This window comes from Vigna umbellata, chromosome 3, assembly GCF_029865625.1.
Source record: "Vigna umbellata cultivar VRB3 chromosome 3, Vumbellata_1.0, whole genome shotgun sequence".
Classification (NCBI taxonomy): domain Eukaryota; kingdom Viridiplantae; phylum Streptophyta; class Magnoliopsida; order Fabales; family Fabaceae; genus Vigna; species Vigna umbellata.
Genome location: NC_142167.1, coordinates 41,093,992 through 41,119,677, shown reverse-complemented (window position 1 = coordinate 41,119,677; position 25,686 = coordinate 41,093,992). Strand labels below are relative to the sequence as shown.

General features: G+C 33.6%; 1 protein-coding gene across 1 annotated transcript; it reads left to right on the top strand.

Moving 5' to 3' along the window:
* The first annotated feature begins 764 nt into the window (after window positions 1-764).
* LOC124839228 (putative LRR receptor-like serine/threonine-protein kinase At1g56130) lies at window positions 765-15,646 on the top strand. Its single transcript, XM_047314979.2, has 24 exons — window positions 765-1,164; window positions 3,047-3,230; window positions 3,321-3,392; window positions 3,834-3,905; window positions 3,999-4,070; window positions 4,708-4,779; window positions 5,519-5,590; window positions 5,666-5,737; window positions 6,108-6,179; window positions 6,258-6,329; window positions 6,412-6,483; window positions 6,859-6,930; window positions 7,017-7,082; window positions 8,200-8,265; window positions 9,273-9,320; window positions 9,604-9,668; window positions 10,093-10,472; window positions 11,316-11,514; window positions 11,652-11,810; window positions 12,200-12,318; window positions 13,111-13,321; window positions 13,427-13,655; window positions 14,002-14,152; window positions 14,971-15,646. The coding sequence occupies exons 1-24, from the start codon at window positions 1,044-1,046 to the stop codon at window positions 15,349-15,351; spliced, it is 3,099 nt and encodes a 1,032-aa protein (XP_047170935.1). The 5' UTR covers window positions 765-1,043; the 3' UTR covers window positions 15,352-15,646.
* Window positions 15,647-25,686: the final 10,040 nt, after the last annotated feature.

Here is a 25,686-nt window from a genome sequence, read left to right as displayed (position 1 = left end):
TATTGAAAAAACATGTATGCTCTGATAAATTGACTTATCCAACGGCTGATGCACATGAAGAAAGAGAAAACACAAGAATCAAGGCGAACGCTTAGTCTAGCGAACATTTATTCAAAAATCCTTTAAATTGAAGAGCTTTTGAAAGAAAAATCAAGAGGATAGCAAGAGAAAAGCTTACAACAAAATATATATTCTTAGAAGCATCAAAAAGAGAAGAAAAAAAGAGAAAAGAGAAGAGAAGAAGAGAAAAGAGAAGAAAAGAAAAGAAATACTTCCAACCTTCATTGTAATATTGTTTACTGATTAAAAAACAGAGAGAAAGAGAAAAAAGAGAATATTATACTACTTTGTATTATAATCATATCTTCTCTGCAAGAGTAATAATCTAAACGACTTGTAAATCATCGTTGATTACATTTCTTACGAGAATTAAAACACTTACAACTAAACTGAGCTCGAATTAAAAAAAATCTAGACAAGATTGTCTAGTACTAGATATGGTACGAATAGTCAAAAGAAAAGTTGTTATATATATATATATATATATATATATATATATATATAATTAATGCATAACCAACGTGAAAAATTGTCCAAGAGATTTTTTTTTAGGATTAAAGTAAAAAAGGTAGGGGAACATTCCATGGTTGGTGTGTCCACAATTTGCATGTTAGCTAACCACATAAAAATGGCCACTAAAATTATTTATTGGTATATAACCTAGTTGATCATGTTGACCTTTGAGCTACACGCGGGCCATCTGGTGTGCTATGGTGGAACATGACGTAAGCTTTGACAGAGCTCAGGCGATTCATAATAGTTACACACGTTGAACATTGTGGTCAGAGACGCCATTTTTGCCTCTCTTTTGCAAGTAGAGTCTTATAAAAGCAAACCAACGTTCCAATCTTTCTCCCTAACACTGCGATTGCTCACCAAATACTAAATTTCTCATTAACCTGAAAGTCGATCGGCCAAGTTTGAAAGCACTCGACAAATTTTTTCAAAGATTGTTATTGTGGGGTGGTCGTGTTCTTCATATCATGGGATGGATGTCACATGGTTTGGCTTTTGCTCTCGTTGCCGTGTTCTTCTGTCACTTCAGTTGCTTCGTTAGCTTTTCTCAAGCTCAATCTGCAAACGCCACCACTGACCCTTCTGAAGGTAACTAACTATCTTCTTTCTTTTTTCCTTTCTGTGACAGCCTCTGCACACATACTTTCTATCAATGCTTTTCTTGTTGGGAAATTCAGCAGAGAAATTATCAGAAAAGGAAAACTCTTAACTTTTTTACTCAAACTTGTTCATGATCCATCAACAGTATTGAATTAAGATGATGTCAAATATTAATCTCTTTGGAAAAACTAGGTTGATGGGTTAAAAATAATTAAATTGTTAATTATTAATATTGTTGTGATGTGAAAATTAGATGGAACAAACACATTATACTGATACAGTTACAGTATAAACATAACCCATGCCACTGATATACATTTCTTTTTGTTTCATTTTTATATTTTTTATGAAATATTTTCTTATTTTTCTTTCATTACACAGTTTTTCTCCCTCTGTATAAAATCTTTATTGAAAATCTCACCTGATCTCTGAATCTGAACAGGTTAACCTTTGTTTTTGAAACAAAGTTATATATTAAAGAAAAACTTTAAGGGTGAAAAGAGATTTTAGGAAGGATTTGTGTTATTTTGTTTAAAGTAATGATAGGTATACAAATTTATATTTATTTGACATATATTATAAAATAAAATAATCATAAAAAATTGTATTTTTAAAAAGATAAGTATAAAAAACTTATGTGTGTAAAAATATATTTTTGTTTTTGTTTAATGGATAAGATAACAGAGAAAAAGGAAATTTTATATTACAGTACATATCAGTATGTTTGCATGTTCTGCAACACTTGATTATTTTTCTGTTAAGCAATTTGCAGTATTTAATATTTATATGTTTTTTATTTATCAACTTTTGAATTGGTAGTTGTACCTTTGAAAAACCAGATAGAGTCCCTGTCACTGTCTTATTCTCAAACCTTATTTTATATATACTTTGACTTTTCACCTTCATTTTTAATTCATACTTAATAACGATATTTTGGAGATTTTCTTATAAGTTTACTTTTTTCAACGAGTCACGTAACTTAATTTCTACTATTTTAATAGCTCTCGTTTCTTATTTTTCATATTTTTATTATTTTGATATAATATATCAATTTCAAATACACGAGAGATACAGATAATATCTTATCAAAAAGTAATTCTATAATTTCATTCCTAATTTGAAAATATTATTTCATTTAATTATTTACATTTATTAAAACAATCAAATTTCATTAAAATATAAGCAATAAATTAATTTTATCATTATTTAACAATAATAATATTATTTAAGTTTATATTTTAAAGGTCACGATTTTTCGAAAAAAATCTAATTGAAAATTAGAAAAAGAAAAGGAACGAAATTTGACACAAATCTAATCGTCCTGGAGCAATGTTAGGTTTTGTTTAAGTCTATTTTTGACCTGGTTAAGTAATTTAAAAAAAAAACTAAAAATTTATCAACTTTAAATAATTTTATTTCTTTTTTCTTTAATTTGCTGATATAAACTAAATCCCAAACCTTAAAATCTACCAAACTAAATTTGTAAAACATAGATTTTAGAAAATGGATTATGAACTAAACTTTAACCTGGATTTTGCACCTCACTTCTATATTTTGATTTGTTCACGTCCTATTTCGGAAAATGACACTTGAACAACCATTTTTGACAACATTTAGACACGCGCACACGTGTCAAAATCTGAGTGGTCCATTTTTATTTAATTTTTCCAACTGGACCACTCAGATTTTGACACGTGTGCGCGTGTCTAAATGTTGTCAAAAATGGTTGTTCAAGTGTCATTTTCCATTTCTATATGGATTTTTTCTATTATATATAAGTCGATCAAATTATTTTTATTTTTTTTTAGTTGGCTTCTTTGTAATATTAAAGTGAGTGCATTTCCCTGAAAAAATGAATTTCTGAATGCAGCAAGAGTTTTAAATTCAATCTTCAGTACATGGGGTATCTCTGCACTCACAAATGTGTGGAATATAAGCGGTGAACTGTGCAGTGGAAATGCCATTGATAGTACTTCCACCCCTGAAAGTTACAATCCATTCATCAGATGTGACTGTTCATTTGACAATCGAACTACTTGCCACATCACAGCATTGTATCTCTCTCGCTCTCTCAAATTTCAGATCAAATTTCTCTGTCGCTGTACATTGAATTTGTAAGCTAACTTATGTTTTGAATGGCACAGGAGGGTCTATGCACTGAACGTGTTTGGTGAAATTCCGGAAGAACTATGGACTCTCACCTATCTCACCAATTTGTATGTTTTCTTCCTCATTAATAAGTTCAGCACCTGCTTTATTATTATTACCAGAGGATACTCAGACATTCATTCAAGGGGGTTCACATTTTGTTCCACAATAAGTGGTTACTACTACATTGATAACACTTATCACAGTATAAAAACTGTTGTCATGATAATAATAAAATTGTAAAAAGAAAATTTGTATATCAAAATTGGTATATTGATTTAGCTTACTATTTTAATTTTTGTGCACATATTAATGCATCTGCCAACCAATTAAAAGTAATTTCGTCTGTGATTTTTAGGGTAGTTATTATATAAGTTAACAAATTTATTAAAGTTATGATTGATTGAGAATCTAAAATTATTTTGGTGCATTTTTAGCTTTTGATTTATTGTTCTTTAGAAAGAATTACAAGTTTTTTGTTGTACTAAGTTCCATCAAATTGCAAGCAGAAATATTGGGCAAAATTACTTGACGGGTTCTCTGCCTCCAGCTATTGGAAATCTAACTCGTATGCAGTACTTGTAAGACAATTCAACCCAATTTCATTTCATAATGTTCTACGAATTTAATGTTGTGACGCATAACTTCTAACAGTTAAGTTTTCTCTTTGTTAGGAGCCTTGGAATCAATAATTTATCAGGGGAGCTTCCAAAGGAATTGGGAAATCTTACAGAGTTAATAATACTGTATGTTGTTTATTTTTGAACTTTTCTTCCTCCGGTTATGAAATTGCACATGGGTTGTTTTTCAGGATCAAGTAGTCACCAAAAATATTTGGGGTCAGTTATGAGTCTTACATTTGATAGAAAATGAAGTGGTATTTAATCGATGGGGTTAACTCACATAATGAATTAGTATTTTGGGTTAACTTCGCTCCTTGTGCCAAAGTTATAATATTGTCTCTTGTAATACGAGTGCATGTTTGATTTCGTGTCGGATCAATTCAAATGCGGATCCATAATACGCATCTAAGTTGAAAATACTTTGAATAACTTACACTTTTCACATCTCAGTCTTGAGTGCTAGTTTAAAGTTTAATTAATGGTGTGAAAGTGACCTGGACATTGTACAAAATATGAGTCATGAATTGATAGAAATCCACATGGAAAATTTTGTTTCGAAATGTTTTTTTTTCCTTTAGATTAGTTATGACTATTTAAATCGATAAAAGGGAAATTCACTGTTTTACATAAGAATTTGCTCGCACGAAAACATTATTCTCTTTAATTAATCCAATGTTGTTTTGTTGTGGATACCTGATGGTGTGCATGAGAAATTTCTCTTGATGGTACTAATGAGATTTATTATTTGTTAAATTTGTAGGAGTATTTCGTCAAACAATTTCTCAGGATCTCTCCCATCCGAACTTGGGAAACTCACAAAGTTAGAACAACTGTAAGTATTTCTGCAGTCTTAGCTTCTATTTGTATTATTATTTTTTTAATCAAGCTTGGGTCCTATGGAGTTGTTATTTTACATATTTTACGCACATACATATCCACTGACTTTACTCATTTATTGTTTCCTTTTGTATGCTAAAATATTATCAACTAGCAAAATGTTTTCTTATAGTAGAAGTTTAGTAGCAAAAGTGAAATTTCTGCATGTTATATATGCGCAGCCAGTTTAAACTCTGGAATAGTTGAAAAATCAAAGCCACACATGCCCCAATGCAGCCATCCTTGCATGTTGCATCTCAAATAGTTATTGTCCAACATTAGTAAATTCTTTCTTTTTCTAATGATAGTGAATCCTATCTCTACGTTGAAGTCGTACCCCTGTGTAAGTTTCCATATCTTTGTGTAGAATATAGTCATAGAGATGGACGCATATACCACTCTTTCAAATATGGTTTGTGTCTGCAAACAGCAACAATATCATTGGGGAACTACAATATCATTGGGGAACTACAATATTATAGTGTTTTGGTTACTAAATGCATGTAACAAACAACTATTTATTATTGTCCACAGTCATCAATTAGAATCGTCATAAGCATAATTGTCGTCAATAATGAGTTGGTCGGTTCCCAATAATGCAAAGTATGGGATATTTTTCAAAATTACACTTTGTTATGCAGTTGCTTACCCTTGTGAGCAGAAGAAAATATTAACTTCACGATATTTCCTTGCAGCTACATTGATAGTTCTGGAAATAGTGGTCCAATTCCATCCTCATTTGCAGACCTTACGAGTTTGGCAACAGTGTAAGATATTCCTCCTTTGACGTGCCTAAAGAAAGAAAACTTATACATCAATAAAGTTTTTTCTTTTCATTTCAGATGGGCTTCAGACGTGGAACTCACAGGCAATATACCAAACTTCATAGGGAATTGGACTAGGCTTCAAGTCTTGTAAGACAACATTACCAGTCAACTATGTTTTCCTCCTTAATTTGAATTTAGTAGGTGGAACACTTTTTGATAAAATATATTATATTGGATGTGGAATTAAAATTTTCTTTTTATGGTTACTTTCATATTCTATTACAAAAGTATGTACTGAAATTTTTCGTGAATGGTTGTGTTTTGGTATTCTATTCCAGAAGTATTTCTTTTTATGGCCACTTTCATTTTCTTTTCCAGAAGTGCTTACTAACAATTCTTGTGAATTATTATCCTTCTGAGTATTCTGTTACCAGAAAATTTTCTTGCTATGGTTACTTTCGTATTCTATTCCAAATGTGTGCTGACAGTTTTGGTGAATTACTGTATGTTTTGATAGGAGGCTTCAAGGCAATTCTTTTAATGGCTCAATACCCTCGTCACTTTCCAACTTGACTTCTTTAACAGAATTGTGAGTACCACCACTAGTTTTTTGTATGGGTATTATTGATTGATGAAACCTAATATATTAAGTATGATATAAATGTAGGAGAATAAGTGGTTTATCTAATGGGAGCTCCTCACTGGAATTTCTACAGAATATGAAATCTTTGACTACCTTGTAAGGCTCCGCTTTGCTAATGTCCATGACTCACTCTGCTTTCAGACTTAATTTTTTTACTTATTTGTTACAATTGTTGCAGAGAATTGAGGAATAACAATATTTCTGGTTCAATTCCGTCCTTCATTGGAGAGTTTCACAATTTGACCCAACTGTGAGTATCACCTGTTTGTCTCAAAGTATATTCAAATGAAATAATGTAAAAGTTGTTTACTAGAAAGCAACAAATTAGTTAACTCTTTGTTGCTATTCCAAATGTGTCCAATCTGATTACTGGCTGGTTATACGAGGCATATCTTAATAAGTAGTACTCAACATGTTCATTACTGATTTGTGTTCAATTATATTTTTACTTCTTAATTTTCATTGTTGTGGTAGAAAGATACGACTTTTCCACTAATTTATCATACGGATAACATAATTGGACATTTTCTTTCTTTTATTTGATAAAGAGAAAACATGTATCTTGTCTTATAGTTTTATCCTTTTCCAACTCAAGAGAGTTATATATTTATGTTGGTTATTGCAGGGATTTAAGTTTCAATAGCATCGAAGGACAAATTCCGGGTTCAATTTTCAATTTGAGCTCGCTCAATACCTTGTAATAATACATTTCTAAGAAATTGAAAATTCATTTGTTGATATGCTTAAGTCCATATTTTAAAGGATGTTTTCATCAAATTTCAGGTTTCTTGGAAATAATAAACTAAATGGCACCCTTCCAACACAGAAACGTTCATCACTTCAGAATATGTGAGTAAGATTGACTTATTTGAATTATGGAGAATGAAATTCATTACTTTCTGATTCAAAATACTAGGGCAAAATCCAAGGTGCCCCTAAACTATCGGGTGCATATGCTTCGAACCTCACAAACACGATTCCTTAAACTCGCCAAACTCCAGTTGTTGATCAATAAGGCTTTTTTGTTTACTTGAAATCGAGGATAATTTGATGAATTCAAGAAGTTTAGTTGGTGATTTCTAAATCACCTGACATTGTCTGCATATGACCCATAGTTCGATGAAAGTCCTAGTGTTCTGCCCAGCCTTACACTTAATTGCTATTTTAAATTTTGAAAAATTGCACCATCTGAATACAAAAGAGATTAATTGGAACTTTGTCCTGCTAGTTTAAAGATTAAAATGAACAAAAAATGTATTATCTTACTGAGAGGAAAGAGTGTGTGCTTTTCCATGTTGTTACTTGTCAATTTTCTGTTTGTATTTATTTTGATTAAGTATGTGTCCACATGTCGTAATTGTTTTAATACAACTTGGATGCTTTAAAATTGATGTTATATGTGTATGTGTTGTTATTAGGTATATGTATCTGTATTCCTAGGACACCATAGGAAACTATAAGTACACATCATGTAATTTTATTTATTTTTGAAACTGTTTGATGATATATGTTGGTAATAATATGTACTAGCTAAATCGTAGTCATATATCAAGTCTATAATGACTAAATACTAATGCTGAAAAAGAAAAGGCAACAAATTGATGTTTATTTGACTTTCTCAACTTTTCTCACTAGTGGAATTGCTTGCAGCGGCTTTATTTGTTTATATGATGTTTTATTTCGATGATTTACAACTTACATAAATGTTTGTTAGTGTTTTACTTTATCTTATCATACTTATTCATATGTAAGTTTTCCTACGGGTGTCTTATCTGACACTTCTATCCACACTTGTATGTATGTATTTGTGTAACATGAATTTGTACAGGTTCAATAATGAACTTGCAACACACATAGTTTGTCAACAAATATGAATATTAGACTTAGCTTATTTTGTCTGCACTCTTTTCAAACCATCATTCCCCAAGTATTTTCCTTGATTTGGTTTGACTTAACATGCTTGCAGAGACTTGTCATACAATGATCTATCAGGAAGCCTCCCCTCTTGGGTAAACGAAGCAAATTTACAACTGTAAGTACTGTGATTATTTTTTTGTCTCCTTTTACATATCAATTTGTTAGTAAGGGCCCAATAAAATGGGTCTAAGTTAGACAAATAGAGATGGACTAGTTTTGGATTGGATGACGTAACAGGTCTACCAGGCTATTAAGAGGATTGTAATGAGTAATAAACAGAGGAAGCTTAGATAAGTAGTTAAGTACTTTTAGAAAACAGGCATTTCATTCTTGAATTCATTTTTGTTTATTGTATAACATATATACACGAATCCAAAGATAGAGGGCTTTTTCAACAAATCGTTCTCTTTCTACACTATGATCCACTTCTTATGTTCCACTTCTTTTACAATTCCTACAATATTGTTACATTTTTGTATGTTATACGAATCCAATATTGTGAGAAGTGAATCATACTGTAGTATTATGGAATGCTATACATATCCAACATTCCAATCCTTTTATACATCATATTTCCTATGATTTTGTTTGACTATACTACTAGTCAAAAACGCAATCTCGAACATTAAAATGATTAAATGGATAGCAAGAGTAAGCAAATGCTAATTTAAAATTTACTTTAGTGACTAAATGTTTTCTAAAGTGATCTGCATTTGAAAGAGGTGAAAATAAATATAAATACAATTCAAGTTAATAACAATTTTTTTTACTCATTTATATCATGATTATGGTAACAGCTATCTTCCTATTATTTATTATACTAAAATAGTAAAAAATTTCATGTCTCCTCTCACCTTTAAATGTTGAACTAAATTTTAGTTCAAATTTTAACATTATAATTGAATTACATGTGTGCGTACACTTGTTTGTTCTTTAAGAGTAACACTATGAGAGTTAATCTTCATCATCATTGGTGTTAATGAGTAACTAATTATAAACTATTAGATTTCAAGAAAATAAAAGGTGATGACATGGAGTAACCCTTCCCTTATATATGTGTGTGAGAGAGAGGGATTATATATTCTGAAACTCATTGCAATACTTTTTGGGTTTGAGATGCAGGAATTTAGTTGCTAACAACTTGTCGATAGATGATGGTTCAGATTCCAGGTGATTATTACACAATTTCTTTAATGATGATTGTTTTAAAAGTTCTTTTAAACCATACCCCGTATCACCTATTTTTGGCTATAATATGAATTACGATCCTGCTTGGTTTTTGTTCCTCAGAGTTTAGTCTATCTAGATTCATATGCTAGTGCATCCATTATTTATTATTTTGACAATCTTTCAATCCATTTGAAACATTTTCGTTTCCATACAAAGTGTACTGTATTTTGTTTGCCATTCATTTGTGGACCAATCTTTTTATTTGGTAACTTTTCCTTTGCAGTGGCTTGCCATTTGGGCTCAACTGTCTCCAGAAAAACTTTCCTTGCAATCGAGGTGTTGGAAGATGTAAGTTTGACTTTAACATAATTTTACTGTGACTGAAGGATTTCTATGCCTTCCTTTTTCATTACATGGAAAACAAATAGGATAAAATAGGTTAGGTAACTCAATATTTAGTTAAAATTGGATTTAGTACGTACCATTTAAAAATTGTGGTGTAATCCTTTCATTTTCTAACATATGATGAATCTTGTCCTTGGTCAAACTAAAATGAATTATGGGACTAAAGACGAAAAAATCATCATATTTCATAAATATTGGATCCAAAACTATTGTTTTTAAAATGTAGGAACTAAGGTCCAAAACCATTTTGACCATATCTTATCGAACCTAAATCACACTTTACTGAGAAATAGGAGGCTCTATGAAGTTAATCTTGTTATGTAATACTCCTTGCCACTCATTGATCAGTTATCTATGATTCTGGCAGATTCTGACTTTGCTATCAAGTGTGGCGGACCCCAAATTACGTCCACAGAAGGAATCACATATGAAAGGGAGAATGAGACACTTGGTTCTGCTACATACTTTGTTACTGATACAAGTAGATGGGCTGTTAGTAATGTTGGATTGTTTACGGGCAATAGTAATCCAGAATACACAAAATTTGTGTCTAATCAATTCACTAACACTATGAATACGGAGCTCTTCCAAACAGCACGGGTCTCTCCTTCATCATTAAGATATTATGGCTTGGGGCTGGAAAATGGCTTTTACAACATCACCCTTCAATTTGCAGAAACAGCTATTCTGGATTCTGCTGGAAGATGGGAAAGTCTTGGGAGACGAGTCTTTGATATATATATCCAGGTACTTTTGTACTTATCAAAATGCTTGGAAATCATAGATGATAGTGCAACAACAATGACAATAAGTATCAACCTTAAGAACTTGTACATCTACCTAGTTTGTTAAATTATCATGTGCTTTTATTTTCTCATTTATGGAAATTAGTACAACAGTACCACATTTCCATAACGATGTATCAAAAGGGGGATGATTTATATGAGTAACTACAACTAAATATTTTTCAATTTGCAAATACTAAAAGCATCTTTCAACTATTTTTATAATATTAGAGTATTTGTACACATGTTACAATCCAACATCTCACATAAGACCAAGTGTTTATAGAAGTACGGCGAATATTAGAGTATTTGTACACATGTTACAATCCAACATCTCACATAAGACCAAGTGTTTATAGAAGTACGGCGTCTCTGTAACTTCTTATATTCATCTCGGTGTTCTGTTCTGGTGAAGAGAAAATTGTTCATTAAGTATTTAAAGATGCCATCACCTTGAAATTTCTACTAAGTATTGTTAAAATATGAGGATTTGGCCGTTGTTGATAATGATTTAAGGTCACGTGTGCATTATTCTTAGCTTACATTGGTCGAATGAGAATTGGTAGGAAAGGAAAGTTTTCTTCTTTTTTCCTTAATTGTCCAATTAAATAGTATTTCATCTCCACTGAGCATATTTCGTCTATTGTCCAAATCAAATTTGTAGAACCAGGTTATGTTTTATGTTAAATATTTTGAATCCATGTTGTGTCGTTGGTTTGGTACAGAAAGAAAATTATTGTTTGACCCTCTATTTTCTTGTATTTTATTATACTCTCGTTTTTATTTTTCCATTCGAATATTCTAGGGGAATCTTGTTTTGAAAGATTTCGACATAAAAAAGGAAGCTGGGGGCATCTCATTCAGAGCTGTCCAAAGGCAATTTAGGTTTGAAGTGACTGAAAACTATATTGACATCCATCTCTTTTGGGCTGGAAAGGGGACTTGTTGCATACCAGCTCAAGGTACTTATGGGCCCTTGATTCAAGCCATCCATGCTATCCCAGGTAAAACTACAAAAGAAAAAAAAAGTAGGCAATGCAATTGTTTAACTACTAACCTTTAACAATAATGTATAATCTCTTGTCAGAAAAATATTCAAAAGAAAAATTTTGTTTTAATAGGGTGTGCCTGTATTGTACAGATTTTATACCTACTGTCAGTAACGAACCTCCAAGCAATTCAAATAATAGAACCGGCCTTATTGTTGGAATTGTTGTTGGAATTGGAGTTGTAAGCTTCCTATCAGTTTTTGTGATTTTCTGTATCATTCGGAGAAGAAAACGTCAGCATGAAGATGAAGGTAAATACTCTGCAGATTTTTGTTTAGTAATGCTCTCATGATATTTAAGCTGTAACAACTTCTACGAGAGAAAATTAAGAAGAAAAAAAATAAAATAAGTTTCTTCACATATTAAAATTAATGTATGCACAAGTTAATTTTTTGAAACTCTTTTTGTATAGCTTCTCTAAATTTTTATATTTTAACTTAATCTAGAAACTTATTTTCTTTTTGTTCTTATTTTTCTCTTTAAAAATTTTGTATAGAGAATTTTGTCCAATCAGATCCAATTTAGATAAAGGGGGTGTCTCTAAACTTGTAAAGCAAGAAAAGTTGGCATCATCCCAACTTTCATTAAAATAACTCTCTGGTTGCCTAACTTTGAACCCTATTCATGTATGATTTTGCAGAGCTTTTAGGAATTGATACAAAGCCATACACTTTCAGTTATTCTGAGTTGAAGAATGCTACAAATGACTTTAATGTCGAAAATAAGCTTGGAGAGGGAGGTTTTGGACCTGTTTATAAGGTAATATTCTGTCCCTTTAAGATGAAGGTTATATTCTACTTGAAAAGTTATCATTGTGAATACTGGTTCTAATAATTTTCTTGGCTAGTCAATGTTAAGCCCGCAATCATTCTAGAGGAGCTTAAACTCTCCTTTGATTATTTTATTTACCCTGAATTGGTTTAATTAAACAAATAGGCCTTTATGCCTCCATAGATCTTACCTGCTTCCGAGTTATCGTAAGACTTTATATGACTGTAGTGCTTGTGGTTCTTGATATCTTTGGATATGCCTTTGGCTTGTTTAATATAACTATTTAATTGATAATTACGTTTTAGTCCTCAAAAGATAAATGGAGATTTTGTTGTGGTTCCCTAGGCACAGTATAACTCAGCCTCTACTTATAGTTATACGTTTAATATGAAAGTAAATTTGTATCCTAATATTCATTTTTTTTGGAAAATATTAGAAGTAAAAGATATTTTGTTACAAAGTAAAAATAAAGTGATTCTAGTGTAAAATATTTTGGTGATTACTTTTAGATATTTTATAAAAACAGAAGCTAATTTATGTGTATTTGTATTCATAAAATCACTCTTCTTTCTCCAAAAGTAGTAGATGGTTCCATGGAAACTTATTCAAAAATAGCTTCCAATGTAATGATTTAGATTCTTTAAAGTTTCTGATTACTTTTAAAAGATGAACCAAATGCATGAAAATCTAAAAGCGAATTTTCTTAAAAAACAAGTTGTACCAAACAGGTTCTTAATGCTTTCTTCGAGAGAATATCATTTTTCTTTTTTGTTCTCGTAGGGGACACTTAATGATGGAAGAGTTATTGCTGTGAAACAACTGTCAGTAGCCTCTCATCAAGGAAAGAGCCAGTTCATAACTGAGATTGCTACTATATCGGCTGTACAACATCGTAATCTGGTTAAACTATATGGATGTTGCATTGAGGGAAATAAGAAACTTCTTGTGTACGAGTACCTAGAGAACAAGAGTCTTGATCAAGGATTATTTGGTATGAAAAAGAATAAATAAGTTTTGTCTATCTGCACGTAAATTATTTGTTTTCTCATTTTCATGTGTACGAATGACTAAGGACAAATGTGGTCTGTTTGGGCAGGAAATTCTTTAACCCTCAATTGGTCCACACGCTATGATATTTGCACGGGTATTGCCAGAGGTTTAGCATATTTACACGAAGAGTCTCGTCTCCGTATTGTACACCGTGATGTGAAGGCTAGTAATATTTTGCTTGACTACGAGCTTGTACCCAAAATATCTGATTTTGGATTGGCCAAATTGTACGATGATAAAAAGACCCACATAAGCACCCGTGTGGCTGGAACAATGTGAGTCATCGGTACTTCAGACATATCGGTACAAACTTCTCTTGGAAGAAAAAGAAAATGGAAATTGACTTGTTCATAAGTTAAAATTACAAGATAATTTGATAAAAATCTCAGTTTCTATGAACTTTTACTTTTAGATTATGCATAAGCCAAGATGAATATATGGAGAAGTCAATTTCATTTTTCTTTCGTATTTTTTTAAAAGCCCTTATGGAGAAGTTCGTCCAAATAAATCCTTAATCATCTTTCATTGGATCCATGAAAAGATAATTAACTATTTATGGTTGGAGTTCATTTTGTTTTAAATAATTCTAAACTGTTGATATTTTTAATTCTTGTGATAAAGTGGATATCTTGCACCGGAGTATGCCATGCGTGGACACCTTACAGAGAAAGCAGATATATTTTCATTTGGTGTTGTTGCTCTTGAGTTAGTAAGTGGGAGACCAAATGCTGATTCAAGTTTGGAAGGAGACAAGGTCTATCTTCTTGAATGGGTATGCACGCTGCCTCTATTTCCTATGAATGTTATCTTCCTAATATTGGTTGATGTTAAATCTGTGGCTTTTATCTTAATTATACCTATATTATTGGTGAAGAATTATAATCCAAAGGTTAATACCTTTTCATCTCGATATTGGGATCGCACCGAGTTCAGATCTAATCTCATTAACTAATAACCAAGGAAAGTACCATTTGGTTTACAGGGCAACTTTTAAATAATATTGATATTTCACTTAATAGCACAATAAATGAGTCTCTTCTCACATGATTACGAATTCTTCAAGTGCTTAGTTTCCTTTTCTTTTTACTAAAAATATGTCATGTGATAAACTACATGTTTTCAATTTGTGGGATGATTTTGTTGAGTCCATCGAAGAGAAGATTAACCAGGAAGATAAAAACACCAATGACATTTGAGTCCAACCATATAAGGGATTAATAATACTCTCTATCCAAAACCGTTATGGCAATAGGTTAATGGGTCTTTCATCTTTATATAGTGTTCTATTTTCTCATTTCTATTTAACGTGGGACTTAGACTCACACTTGGATTCCCACCTTATAATGGGAACATTAACAATTGCCTTTGCTTTTTAATCATCAAGGCAAATATCCCACTGCCATAAGATGAAGTAACTTTCATCTGAAGATTAGTTGGAAATGGTTGTATGCTAATACCAGTTAACTCATGTTAATGCTAGTGAAATGGATTTATTATGTTCCCCTCCTCTTTGACAAACAATTTGTGCATTGAACATTCAAAAACATGCCTATAATTTTACCTTACTGTCATTGGTTTTCTGTTTCTTAGGCTTGGCAGCTTCATGAAAGCAACCTCATAATGGATCTGGTGGACCCTAGACTTTCAGAATTCAATGAGGAAGAAGTAAAACGTATTGTGGGAATAGCACTTCTGTGCACTCAGACATCACCATCATTAAGGCCATCGATGTCACGAGTGGTGGCAATGCTTTCAGGAGATATTGAAGTGAACACTGTTACTTCAAAGCCTGGATACCTTAGTGACTGGAAATTTGATGATGTTAGCAGCTTCATGACTGAAAACGCGGTCAAAGGATTCAATACAAGTTACCAGTCGTCGGGAAGTACCAGCATGGTGGGTGGTGCAGACTATTCACCCGTAAGTGTTTCTAAACCGATCCTTAAGGATGCTCTTAATGAGGGTAGGTAAGAATTGGTGTACTGTTCAGATCATGTGTAGAACAATGATCATTTTACTGTGATCCAAAAATTGTTTTCTTCTTCTTTGTTTTGCATTTGCTTTAGCCATTTGTTCTATTTTTTACTTAATTTTGTAATGTAAATAGCCCTCTGAGTTACCCTAGAATGTGCAAGAATGTGAGACAGTAGGCCTCAACCAGGAATGTTTATAGGGTATTTTTTTTATACACACTGCTTTCTTCGTTATTGTAATTTTTTTAGAACAGTAATTAAATTATGGAATAAATTATTTGTTGTAATTGATAGATTTTTTGGAATTTAGAATGTGATAAAATTTTCATGATTTTGGAAACCAAATTCCGTAAGTCTTCAAATTGTAACACCAAATTCTAGGAGATCAAGCACGAAAAGTTGAAACCAGAAAATAAACATCAGGTACTTTATTAAATTTATAGTTTCCTTAATCAAAGGTACTTTTAATTTTATTTTATTTGTTTGCTTTTTCCTTTTTAACTTTTTTTGTTGTTTTTATCTCTCTGCTTAATTCTTTTATCAATCTTATTATTATTATTATTAACTTTATCACGTGTAACCAAAATGAGGATGTTTTTGAGAAAATGAAATGGATTCGACAAGAAAAAAAAGGTGAAAAGTTGAGATGTTTGGATTAAAGATAGTTGAAAGTGAAGAGAAATGAAGAGGAAACTTATGAGTGATTTGATAAGTGTGATAGATTAACAAAATGTTTTAATTAATAAAACTATAAAATTATAATTTTATCTATGTATTTAAAATTAATTTAAATAAAACCTAATTAGTTTAAATTATGTTAAAATAAAATGTGACTTATTATTTAAAAAAAACTAATTGATGAAATTAATTTAAATTAAAATGTGATTGACATATATTAAGTTGAAAGAAATGGTGAGTAAATAAAAAAATTAATTTTAGTTGATGAAATTATTTTAAATTAAATGTAATTTATTTTTAAGTTAATTTAAATTAAAATGTGAGTAATTTGTTAAAAGAATATGTTTGATTGATGAAAATAATTTAAATGAAATTGTTTATAAGGGAAATTAATATAATGAAATAAAAAAATATGGATTAAAATAATTTTAAAATGTGATTTGTTAAAATTTCCATTGAATAAAAATGAGTGATTACTCAAATAAAATGTTTTAATATATGTAATTAATGTTAAATAAAATGTTAATCGTGGATTTTCATAAAATAAATTGTAATCTAAATTGCAATAATTATAAAAGTATACATTGAGGAATTGAAAATATTTGATAAACTTAAAAAAAAATATGAAATTGGTGTAAGAATTCGGTGGTGATAGATCATATTACACATAGAAATGCATAATAAAATAAGATTGAAAAATATAGTTAAATTATAATAATTGAAATAAAATAAAATGAAGAATGATATCGTTGATTTGAAAGAGTCTCAACAATGTTACTTTAGATAATCATGTAACATCAACTTTGATCTACTTCGTCAATTCTAATCATTCTCCATCTTGCATACCAAATTCTGAACAGTGAAACATGCTAATCCTATTTATTTTTATTTCTGTTCTGAGTTTAAGTTTGACTAATGACATCGTTTTAAAGATTGAAGTTATTGATAAAATAGCAGAGTATGAAATTGACCTAAACATGTTATATTAACATCACAGTAACACATTCAGATTAAAAACAGCGGAAGAAAAATGAAATAATAATGTGCGTACCTCCTGCCATTGCAATTTTGTAAATCTAAACACAGACAGCTTTATTTTCTAAACCTTAACTCACTCAAACTTGATGGTGTGTTTTTCTGAATAGAAGAGTAGAATTAGTGATCAAAACTGAGAATAACCTATTCCCTTATATAAAGTCTGGCCATCATAGGTTTCAAAATGCTTTACGTTTAAAAATTAATAATTGCTCCAGTTAAAAGGATAAAAATAATGGGACCACTTTATGTTTCTTAAAAATAGGAACCGAAAATGTTATAATATTTATTTTATATTTAAAATAATGCTAACAGTTATATCATGATTTTCTCTTTTAAAAGTTTTAAAAAAATTTAAAAAAAAAGTAATAAATATTTAAACTGTTTTAAGTCATTCTATTTGAATTATTGATTGTAGTAAAAAATTCATTACTACAAATATTGTTATAACTTTTCGCGATGCAGAAGGATGTAACATTTTTAAATATTTTCAATAATTTTAGGTAATTTTGTATGAGCTTCACTAGCTAATATGTTCATCGAACTTTTTTTTATACTTTTATATCTAACAATTAAAAAAAACATTAATAAAGATTAATAATTAAAAAATTTTGAAGTAGAATTTATATTTAGTTGAATATTGTAAATGTTTATTAATAATATGCATTATCACTATTAAAGATAAAAATAATAAATTATATCTATGTTAAAGATAATTAATTTAGCAATTTTCAAACGAATTATTGAACTCATCCTGAATATGTTTAAGTCCAAGAATTATCAATCAAATTTTTAGTATAACACTTAAATATGTTTTGCTATGCATTTTTTTTTTTCACTCCTTCGTAAATGTATTGTTTTCTTATTCTTGTTTATATGTTATTTTTCTTTCAGCCCCTATAAATATTTTAATTTTAGTCCCAAAAATTTATCATTGCTTTACTTCAATTTCAATAAATATATCACTTTTATTTCACAAATAAAATATTTTTTTATTTACTCACTTTAAATATATATATATATATATATATATATATATATATATATATATATATAACTTTAATTTTTAGTATTTAATAATGTTCAATTTAGTTTATTATGGAACGTAAATGTGACTATAATTTGCTAATGTGGACAAAATTTTTATTTATGTTTAACATGAATGAAAAAGAGATTTAAAGATTGAAAACCAAAAGATGTTTGGTTTTTCGCTTTGACCTAAAAATATACATATTCCATCATCCCAACCTATCACAAACTCGATAGTAATAGACATTGACTAACTCAGCAAGAGACAAGCTTAACCATAAATAAGCTTGGCAAAAAACAAGTTCAACATAACCCAAATTTGGTAGGAGAAATATGAAGACAAGCTCGACATAAGCAAGCTCAACAAGCTCGACACGAGACAAGCTTGGTAGGAGAAATATGAAGACAAATTAGACAACATACAAGTTCAGCAAGCTCGAAAGGAGACAAGCTCAATAGGAGAAACGTTAAGACAAACTCGATAGGATACAAACTCAACAAGGTACAAGCTCGATAAGGCTAAATGGCTAAGAGGTAGGCATGGAAACAAGCTCGAGAAGAAAAGAATTTTTTTTATTATTATTTTGACAGACTAGGCATGGTTCTAACCCCAACATCACAACAATCATACTCATTTTTCTATTATAGAACCTCTTGAACCCTTTAAGTGCCTTGTTCCCTTGCTTAGCACCTCCTATGTCAACCTCTAAAGCATGTTGAAGCACTGAAACTCCTCTCGTACTATTCTACCGAGTTCAACACCATGTTGCAGCGCTCTTCTGAACCTTATAGTTTCAAAGTCTTCAAAAAACATTTTATTCAAGAGGGTCTCTAAGTAGAAAAACAAGTGTCTAGGATTGTCTCTTACTAATTTGTCTCCTATCGAGCTTGTCTCTTGTCAAGTTAGTCCATGTCTGTTGTTGCCGAGTTTATGGTAGGTTGAGATGGTGAAATATGCCTAACTTTGGATCAAAGTGAAAAACTTAGTATTTTTTTGGTTTCTAATCTCTATACCTATTCATGTTAAATGTAAATAAAAAAATTTCACTATAAATTCATATCAACCAATTGTAGTCATGTTTACGTTTCATCGTGACGAATCATCAATGTGTTACTCAAACATAATAAAAGGGACTAAATTAAACACTTTAAAAAATAGAAGGATTAAATTGAGTCAGAAATTAATAATAAAACTAAAATGAACCAACTTAATAAATTAGAGGACCAAATCAATAATTATGAAAAAAATAAATATAAAAACTAAATTAATACTCAGTGTGTGGAACTGCTCATCAGACTAACAATGTTACGTAACATAATTTTGAAGTGACATGTAAAAAAATCCAAAAAATAAAACACAAATTGACATGTGCAACTTTTAACATTATATATAAAGTACAAGTACCAAATTGAATAACTTTTAAAACAATTACTTTTTGTCTTTTAATATTGATTATTATTTAAAGATATAACCTTTTAGTAATTAGATGAGTTATTATTATTATTATTATTAATATTTTTATTGTTATTATTATTTTTATTATTCTTACTATTATTATTATTTTTATTATTATAACTAAAAAATAAAAATTAAATATATTTTTAATTCTTAAATTTTAAAATCTCCAAAGTTTAAAAATAAATTGATATAATTTTTATAACTTAATTACATTAATTTTTTTATATGACAAACACTAAATTTTTTTACATTTGACACGTTATTGTTTTAATATTAACTAAAAATACATATTTTGACATATAAAAAATATTTAACGAGTTAAAATAATTATATTAATTATTTTTAAAGTTTAAAACTAAAATTTATATTTAAAACGAATTTAATTTCACATCAAAATACTAAAAACATGTTAAAAAAAATTAACACCGTAATTTCAAACTAAAGCTGTCCTTACGAGAAAGTATATGCAATTACCGAAATCTTTCACGCGAAATTAGCTTTGTAATTACTACACATAAACATATCTGCTGACAATGTATATATATATATATATATATATATATATATATATATATATATATATATATATATATATATATATATATATATATATATATATATATATATATATATATATATTGTTTCGGTGTACATTTGTCTGGTGTGTCTTTATTGCTCCTGGCTGTCTGGGACGCTGTCTGGGACGCTGTCTGGGACGCTTGCTCTTCTCCAATTGTTGCTCTTCATACTTGCCAAAGGAAGGGGAGGTACCTGCAAAGATACTCCGACGCTCAAGTCAGATGTGAATTATGGAGCCTCAGCTCTCCAGAGAGTAATTATGGTACTGCTCTGAAATATTATTCTAGAGTCTCTAGAGCATAAAGAGAACGTACCTGGACTTTTGTCCTGTCACTATATTTATAAGCAAAATAAAAATAACCACCTTACCTAAAAATGTGGTTAGTGGCTTGATAAATATCTTAACCGTTTAAGATATTTTAATGAATATCTTACTACATAACATGCCCCCCAAGTCCGAGTTAATGGTTCCGTTTTACGGACGTGGTAACTATAGGACTTATGAGTTTGAGGGAGGCTGTATTCGCTGTGTTGGGGAGCGTGTTTCTGGTTGTCGCTCATGTGTGAATTGAATGTTTTAAATCAAGGATGAACGAGCAGTGGAGTTTGATGGTCCAAAAAGAAGCGAAAACGAACGGCAAAAAAGCTGGAACAAGTGAGGCCGAACGTGAGGATACGTGTGACCGAGGTTGAAACCAAAGGGAAGTCGAACGCTCGTGCACCTGGGTTGTCGAGCGTGTAAAAAACAAAAGGTCGAACAAATTTGAGGCCGAACGGCCAACTTCATGAACGCTCGAAAACATGGATTGACGAGCGCTCGTTGATGTGGATTGACGAGCGGTTCTTGAACGCTCGTGGAAATGGATCGTCGAGCGGTGAGTGGACGCTCGTTGACATTTGATTGTCGAGCGTTGAGGCCGAACGACTGACTGAGTGGACGCTCATTGACATTTGATTGTCGAGCGTTAAGGCCGAACGACTGACTGGGTGGACGCTCGTTGACATTTGATTGTCGAGCGTTGAGGCCGAACGACTGACTGAGTGGACGCTCGTTGACATTTGATTGTCGAGCGTTCAGGCCGAACGACTGACTGAGTGGACGCTCGTTGACATTTGATTGTCGAGCGTTAAGGCCGAACGACTGACTGAGTGGACGCTCGTTGACATTTGATTGTCGAGCGTTAAGGCCGAACGACTGACTGAGTGGACGCTCGTTGACATTTGATTGTCGAGCGTTAAGGCCGAACGACTGACTGAGTGGACGCTCGTTGACATTTGATTGTCGAGCGTTGAGGCCGAATGACGAATGCTTTAGATGTCGAACGACAGAATCTTTAAAAATTTGATGTTCTTGGGCGAACATAAGCTAGGCTAGAGGATGGTCCCCTAGGTTTGATGGTCTGGGTGTTCTAGGGCGAACATCTACCAGTGGGAGTGTGTCCCTTTGTTCAATGCACCTGGGTGTTCTAGGGCGAACATCTACCAGCGGGAGTGTATCCCTTTATTCAATGCACTTGGGTGTTCTAGGGCGAACATCTACCAGCGGGAGTGTATCCCTTTATTCAATGCACTTGGGTGTTCTAGGGCGAACATCTACCGGGTCTAGGAGTGCTTCAGGAAGAACGGCTCCCAGGTGTCCGCTTTTACGTACAAGATATGCTTATCTGCACTGTAAGAAATAATATTAAGCATATAGGGGAGACCGTTTGGTCAAGTTGCAAACCTGGTGGCCGAACGTCCATTAGGCCGAATGCTGGACGCCAGTGAGTCCGAATGACCGAACGCTTCCTGAGGTAGAGACCGAATCGTCAATGATGAGCGAAGTGACGAGCATCCGAGAGATTTAATGACCGTACGTTGATGCCAAGAGAACGAACGTCATTGGCGTGAAGTAGCCGAATGTTGGAGCGTTCGTTGCCGTGGATTGTCGAGCGTCCTCGAAGACGATAGGAAGAACGTACGCGATGGTGAATGCAGGACGTTTCAGGACGAACGTCATTGACATCGGTTGGGTCGAATGACCGTGGCGCTCGAATGATAGAGCGTTCGTTTGGAGGTATGTTCGAGTAGTAGAGGACGAATGCGAGGCTGAGCGGTTGAAACCGAAGGGATGCCGAACGGCTGGCTGTTCGGACGCTCGTTCACACTGACTGTCGAGCGTTCGGGTGGTAGAGGCCGAGTGACATGTGAGGCCGAACGCGAGGCTGAACATCAGAACTTGTTGAACGCTCGACATATAAGTTGTCGCTTTGGCCAAGTGGCACGCGAGGCCGAGCGCTAGGAACTGAACGTCAATGATGAGCGAAATGCTGAACGTTCTAGGCTGAACGTCCACGAGAGAGAATTATTGGGGGAACGCTATTGAGACTGGTGGGCGAATTGTTGAGGTCACAGATGGTTGAACGTAGGGGACCGAATGGACGAACGGTTGAGACCGAGTTGCCGAATGTCGATGCGACGGGTGGTCGAACAGTTGTCGATAAAGTGGACGATCGGTTTGATGATCGTAGGCCGTCTATCATTAGTGGTCGACAATATGGCGATCGGTCATGGACGACCGTATGCTGGAACGTTTGAGATCAAGGAGACTGAACGCTGGACGCTGCCGAACGCCACTGAGACCGAGGTGTCGAACGGTTAAGTGTTGAACGTCAAGAGGTCGATCACGAGTATAAGCGCGCGTGTGCGAACATTAGGTTTAGTCGAATGGGCGAACGCTTGTGGACTCGAGTGGAAGAACGGTTCAGACCGAGTTGCCGAACGTAATGGAGACGGGTGGCCGAAAGGTCGAGGCCAAAGATGGCCTTGTTGAGACTGGTGGCCGAATGGTTGAGGCCATGGATTACCGAACGTTGAGGCCGACAGAAAGAACGTCACTTGCGTCGCGGAGTGTTCGTAGCCGTGGACTGTTGAGCGTTTGAACAAAAGGTCGAACACCTTGGAGGCCGAACGTCCGACAGCAACGACGCTCGTACACAATGATTGTCGAGCGTTCGAATCCGAAGGCGAGGACGAACGATCTACCGTTTGAACTCTCGTCCACATTGAGTGTCGAGCGTTCGAATCCAAAGGGCGAGGACGAACGGCTGATTACTTGAACGCTCGTCCACAGGGATTGTCGAGCGTTCGACTCCCTGAACGTCGAGGCCGAACGTTGGCTGTTTGGACGCTCGTACACACTGATTGTCGAGCGTTCGAGCACGAAAGTCGAGGCCGAACGTTGGCTGTTTGGACGCTCGTACACACTGATTGTCGAGCGTGCGATTTCGAACGTCGAGGCCGAACGTTCGCGAGGCTGTGTGCGGGACGTTTTAGGACGAACGTCGTTGACTCCGGATGGCTGATCATTGGACAAACGTTGTTGAAACGAATGGTCGAATGGTTGAGGCCATGGATACCCAAACGTTGAGGACGGAGTGGACGAACGTCATTGGGGACCGAGTGGACGAACGTTGGGGACGGTTTGAACGTTCGAAACCAAAGGGCGAACGTCGGGATCAATGGTCGAGCAAGTTAAGTGGAATGGCCGATCGTCACTAAGGTCAAACGTTAATTGCACCGAATGGCAGACCATCAATAGGGTCGAATGTCCGTGAACCGAACGCTCTAGGCAGAACGGCCATTAGAGAGAATAGTGGCCGAATGTTATGGTGATTCCGTAACTGAGCGTCAGTTTGGTCGGATAACCGAACGCTGTGGCGTCGAATTGCCGAACGGTTGAATTTTGGGGAATAGAATTCGGGTTGAATGACGTGGAGGCAGAACCGAATCACGCGTGGATGGCGCGAGTGTTGCGGAAGACGTGGAGAATGGTTCTGCGATCAGTTTGGCGATCTTTCGTGTGGGAATCTTCCGCGCAAACGGCGAGTCTGCTGATGTGGCTGGAACTGAGTTCAATTTGGGGATTTAGGGTTCCACTTTTCCCTGCGCCTGTTGAGAAATGATCCTCTGCAGCTAGGGATTTCACCAGACGGAAGAGAATATCATCTATCCGTTAATCATGCTCTGATCACAGAGTGTTTGTTCATCCACCAGATTTCGGTTCCTGTCTCCTTACGAATTAGGGTTGGTTTTTATTGCGCGTGTAGGAAAATTGACGATAGTCATGTGTTGCGAAGATGCGCGATGGAGAACTCGCGTCTGAGGGTTTCATGGCTGCACGATTTGGGGTTCCTGTTCTTCTCCGATTTTGGGAATTGGGGTTTGTGGAAATTGGGAAATTAGGGATTGTGGTTTTGATCTGGCGCGTGCGAGTGCAGAGAGGCTGCTGGTGGTGGTGCGGTGGCATTGCTCTCCATTTATTGGATGCGCTCATGGAAGATCTCTCGTCCAATAGGGACGATACAAGAAATGGAAGGGTGTTATTGAGTGGATAAGCAAGGAACGATGTCGTCAAACATAACGGCAAGAGAGATTCGATGTGCGTTCACGATTTCATGGAAATGGATTCACCGTTGCACTTCGATGGGACAAAAAGATACAAGTGTTTTTCGCTCCCAGTAGATTTTTTACATTTCCCGATTTGATGATACCTCTGAATTAAGGTGCTCACCGGCGCGACTTCGCAGAGGTGTTCGCGGTGGCGTTAATGGCTCGCGGAGGAGACTCTTGGTGGCAATGCAGCGATTTGAGGAAGTAGCTCTTTCCGAAAAAGTGATTCATCGAGGCCGAGTGCTCCTCTTGCGGTTTTTGTGAGATGACACTCGGCCCCACGGTGGGTGCCAAAATGTTTCGGTGTACATTTGTCCGGTGTGTCTTTATTGCTCCTGGCTGTCTTGGACGCTGTCTGGGACGCTTGCTCTTCTCCAATTGTTGCTCTTCATACTTGCCAAAGAAAGGGGAGGTACCTGCAAAGATACTCCGACGCTCAAGTCAGATGTGAATTATGGAGCCTCAGCTCTCCAGAGAGTAATTATGGTACGGCTCTGAAATATTATTCTAGAGTCTCTAGAGCATAAAGAGAACGTACCTGGACTTTTGTCCTGTCACTATATTTATAAGCAAAATAAAAATAACCACCTTACCTAAAAATGTGGTTAGTGGCTTGATAAATATCTTAACCGTTTAAGATATTTTAATGAATATCTTACTACATAACATATATATATATATATATATATATATATATTCCAACCTTAAACAAAGAAAAAGAAAAACTTCAAAATAATTAATCAATAACATGCAATTACTTCATTATTCTATTAACCAGTGTTGCGTTTAACTAAAAAAAACTCAATATTTTTCCCTTTTCCTTTTATCCTCCCAACTCTCAAACGACATTATCTAAAAATATATAAACTATCTCATTTTGCACTAAAATAAACCTTAATCAATATTTCAAGCCTTATTCCATTTTACCACTTTTCTTTTAGCCCAAAGAATAAATTCAAATTCAATAACATGTTACTAATAGGAGTTAAACTCAATACTTCTCATGTATTATTCAAATACTCTAATTAAAACAATTATATATGTAATTTAATCATTTTACTAATTCTAAAAATTAAACTTTATTTATTATTCTACTAAATTAAATTTTTTTACAGTTTCTTA

Bases quoted from the DNA above. Each gene is read 5' to 3' on its own strand.
- LOC124839228 (XM_047314979.2), top strand. From the start codon at position 1,044: ATGGGATGGATGTCACATGGTTTGGCTTTTGCTCTCGTTGCCGTGTTC. The intron at 3,393-3,833 runs GTATGTTTTCTT...AATTGCAAGCAG, and splicing joins CTCACCTATCTCACCAATTT to AAATATTGGGCAAAATTACT. The intron at 4,071-4,707 runs GTATGTTGTTTA...TTAAATTTGTAG, and splicing joins CTTACAGAGTTAATAATACT to GAGTATTTCGTCAAACAATT.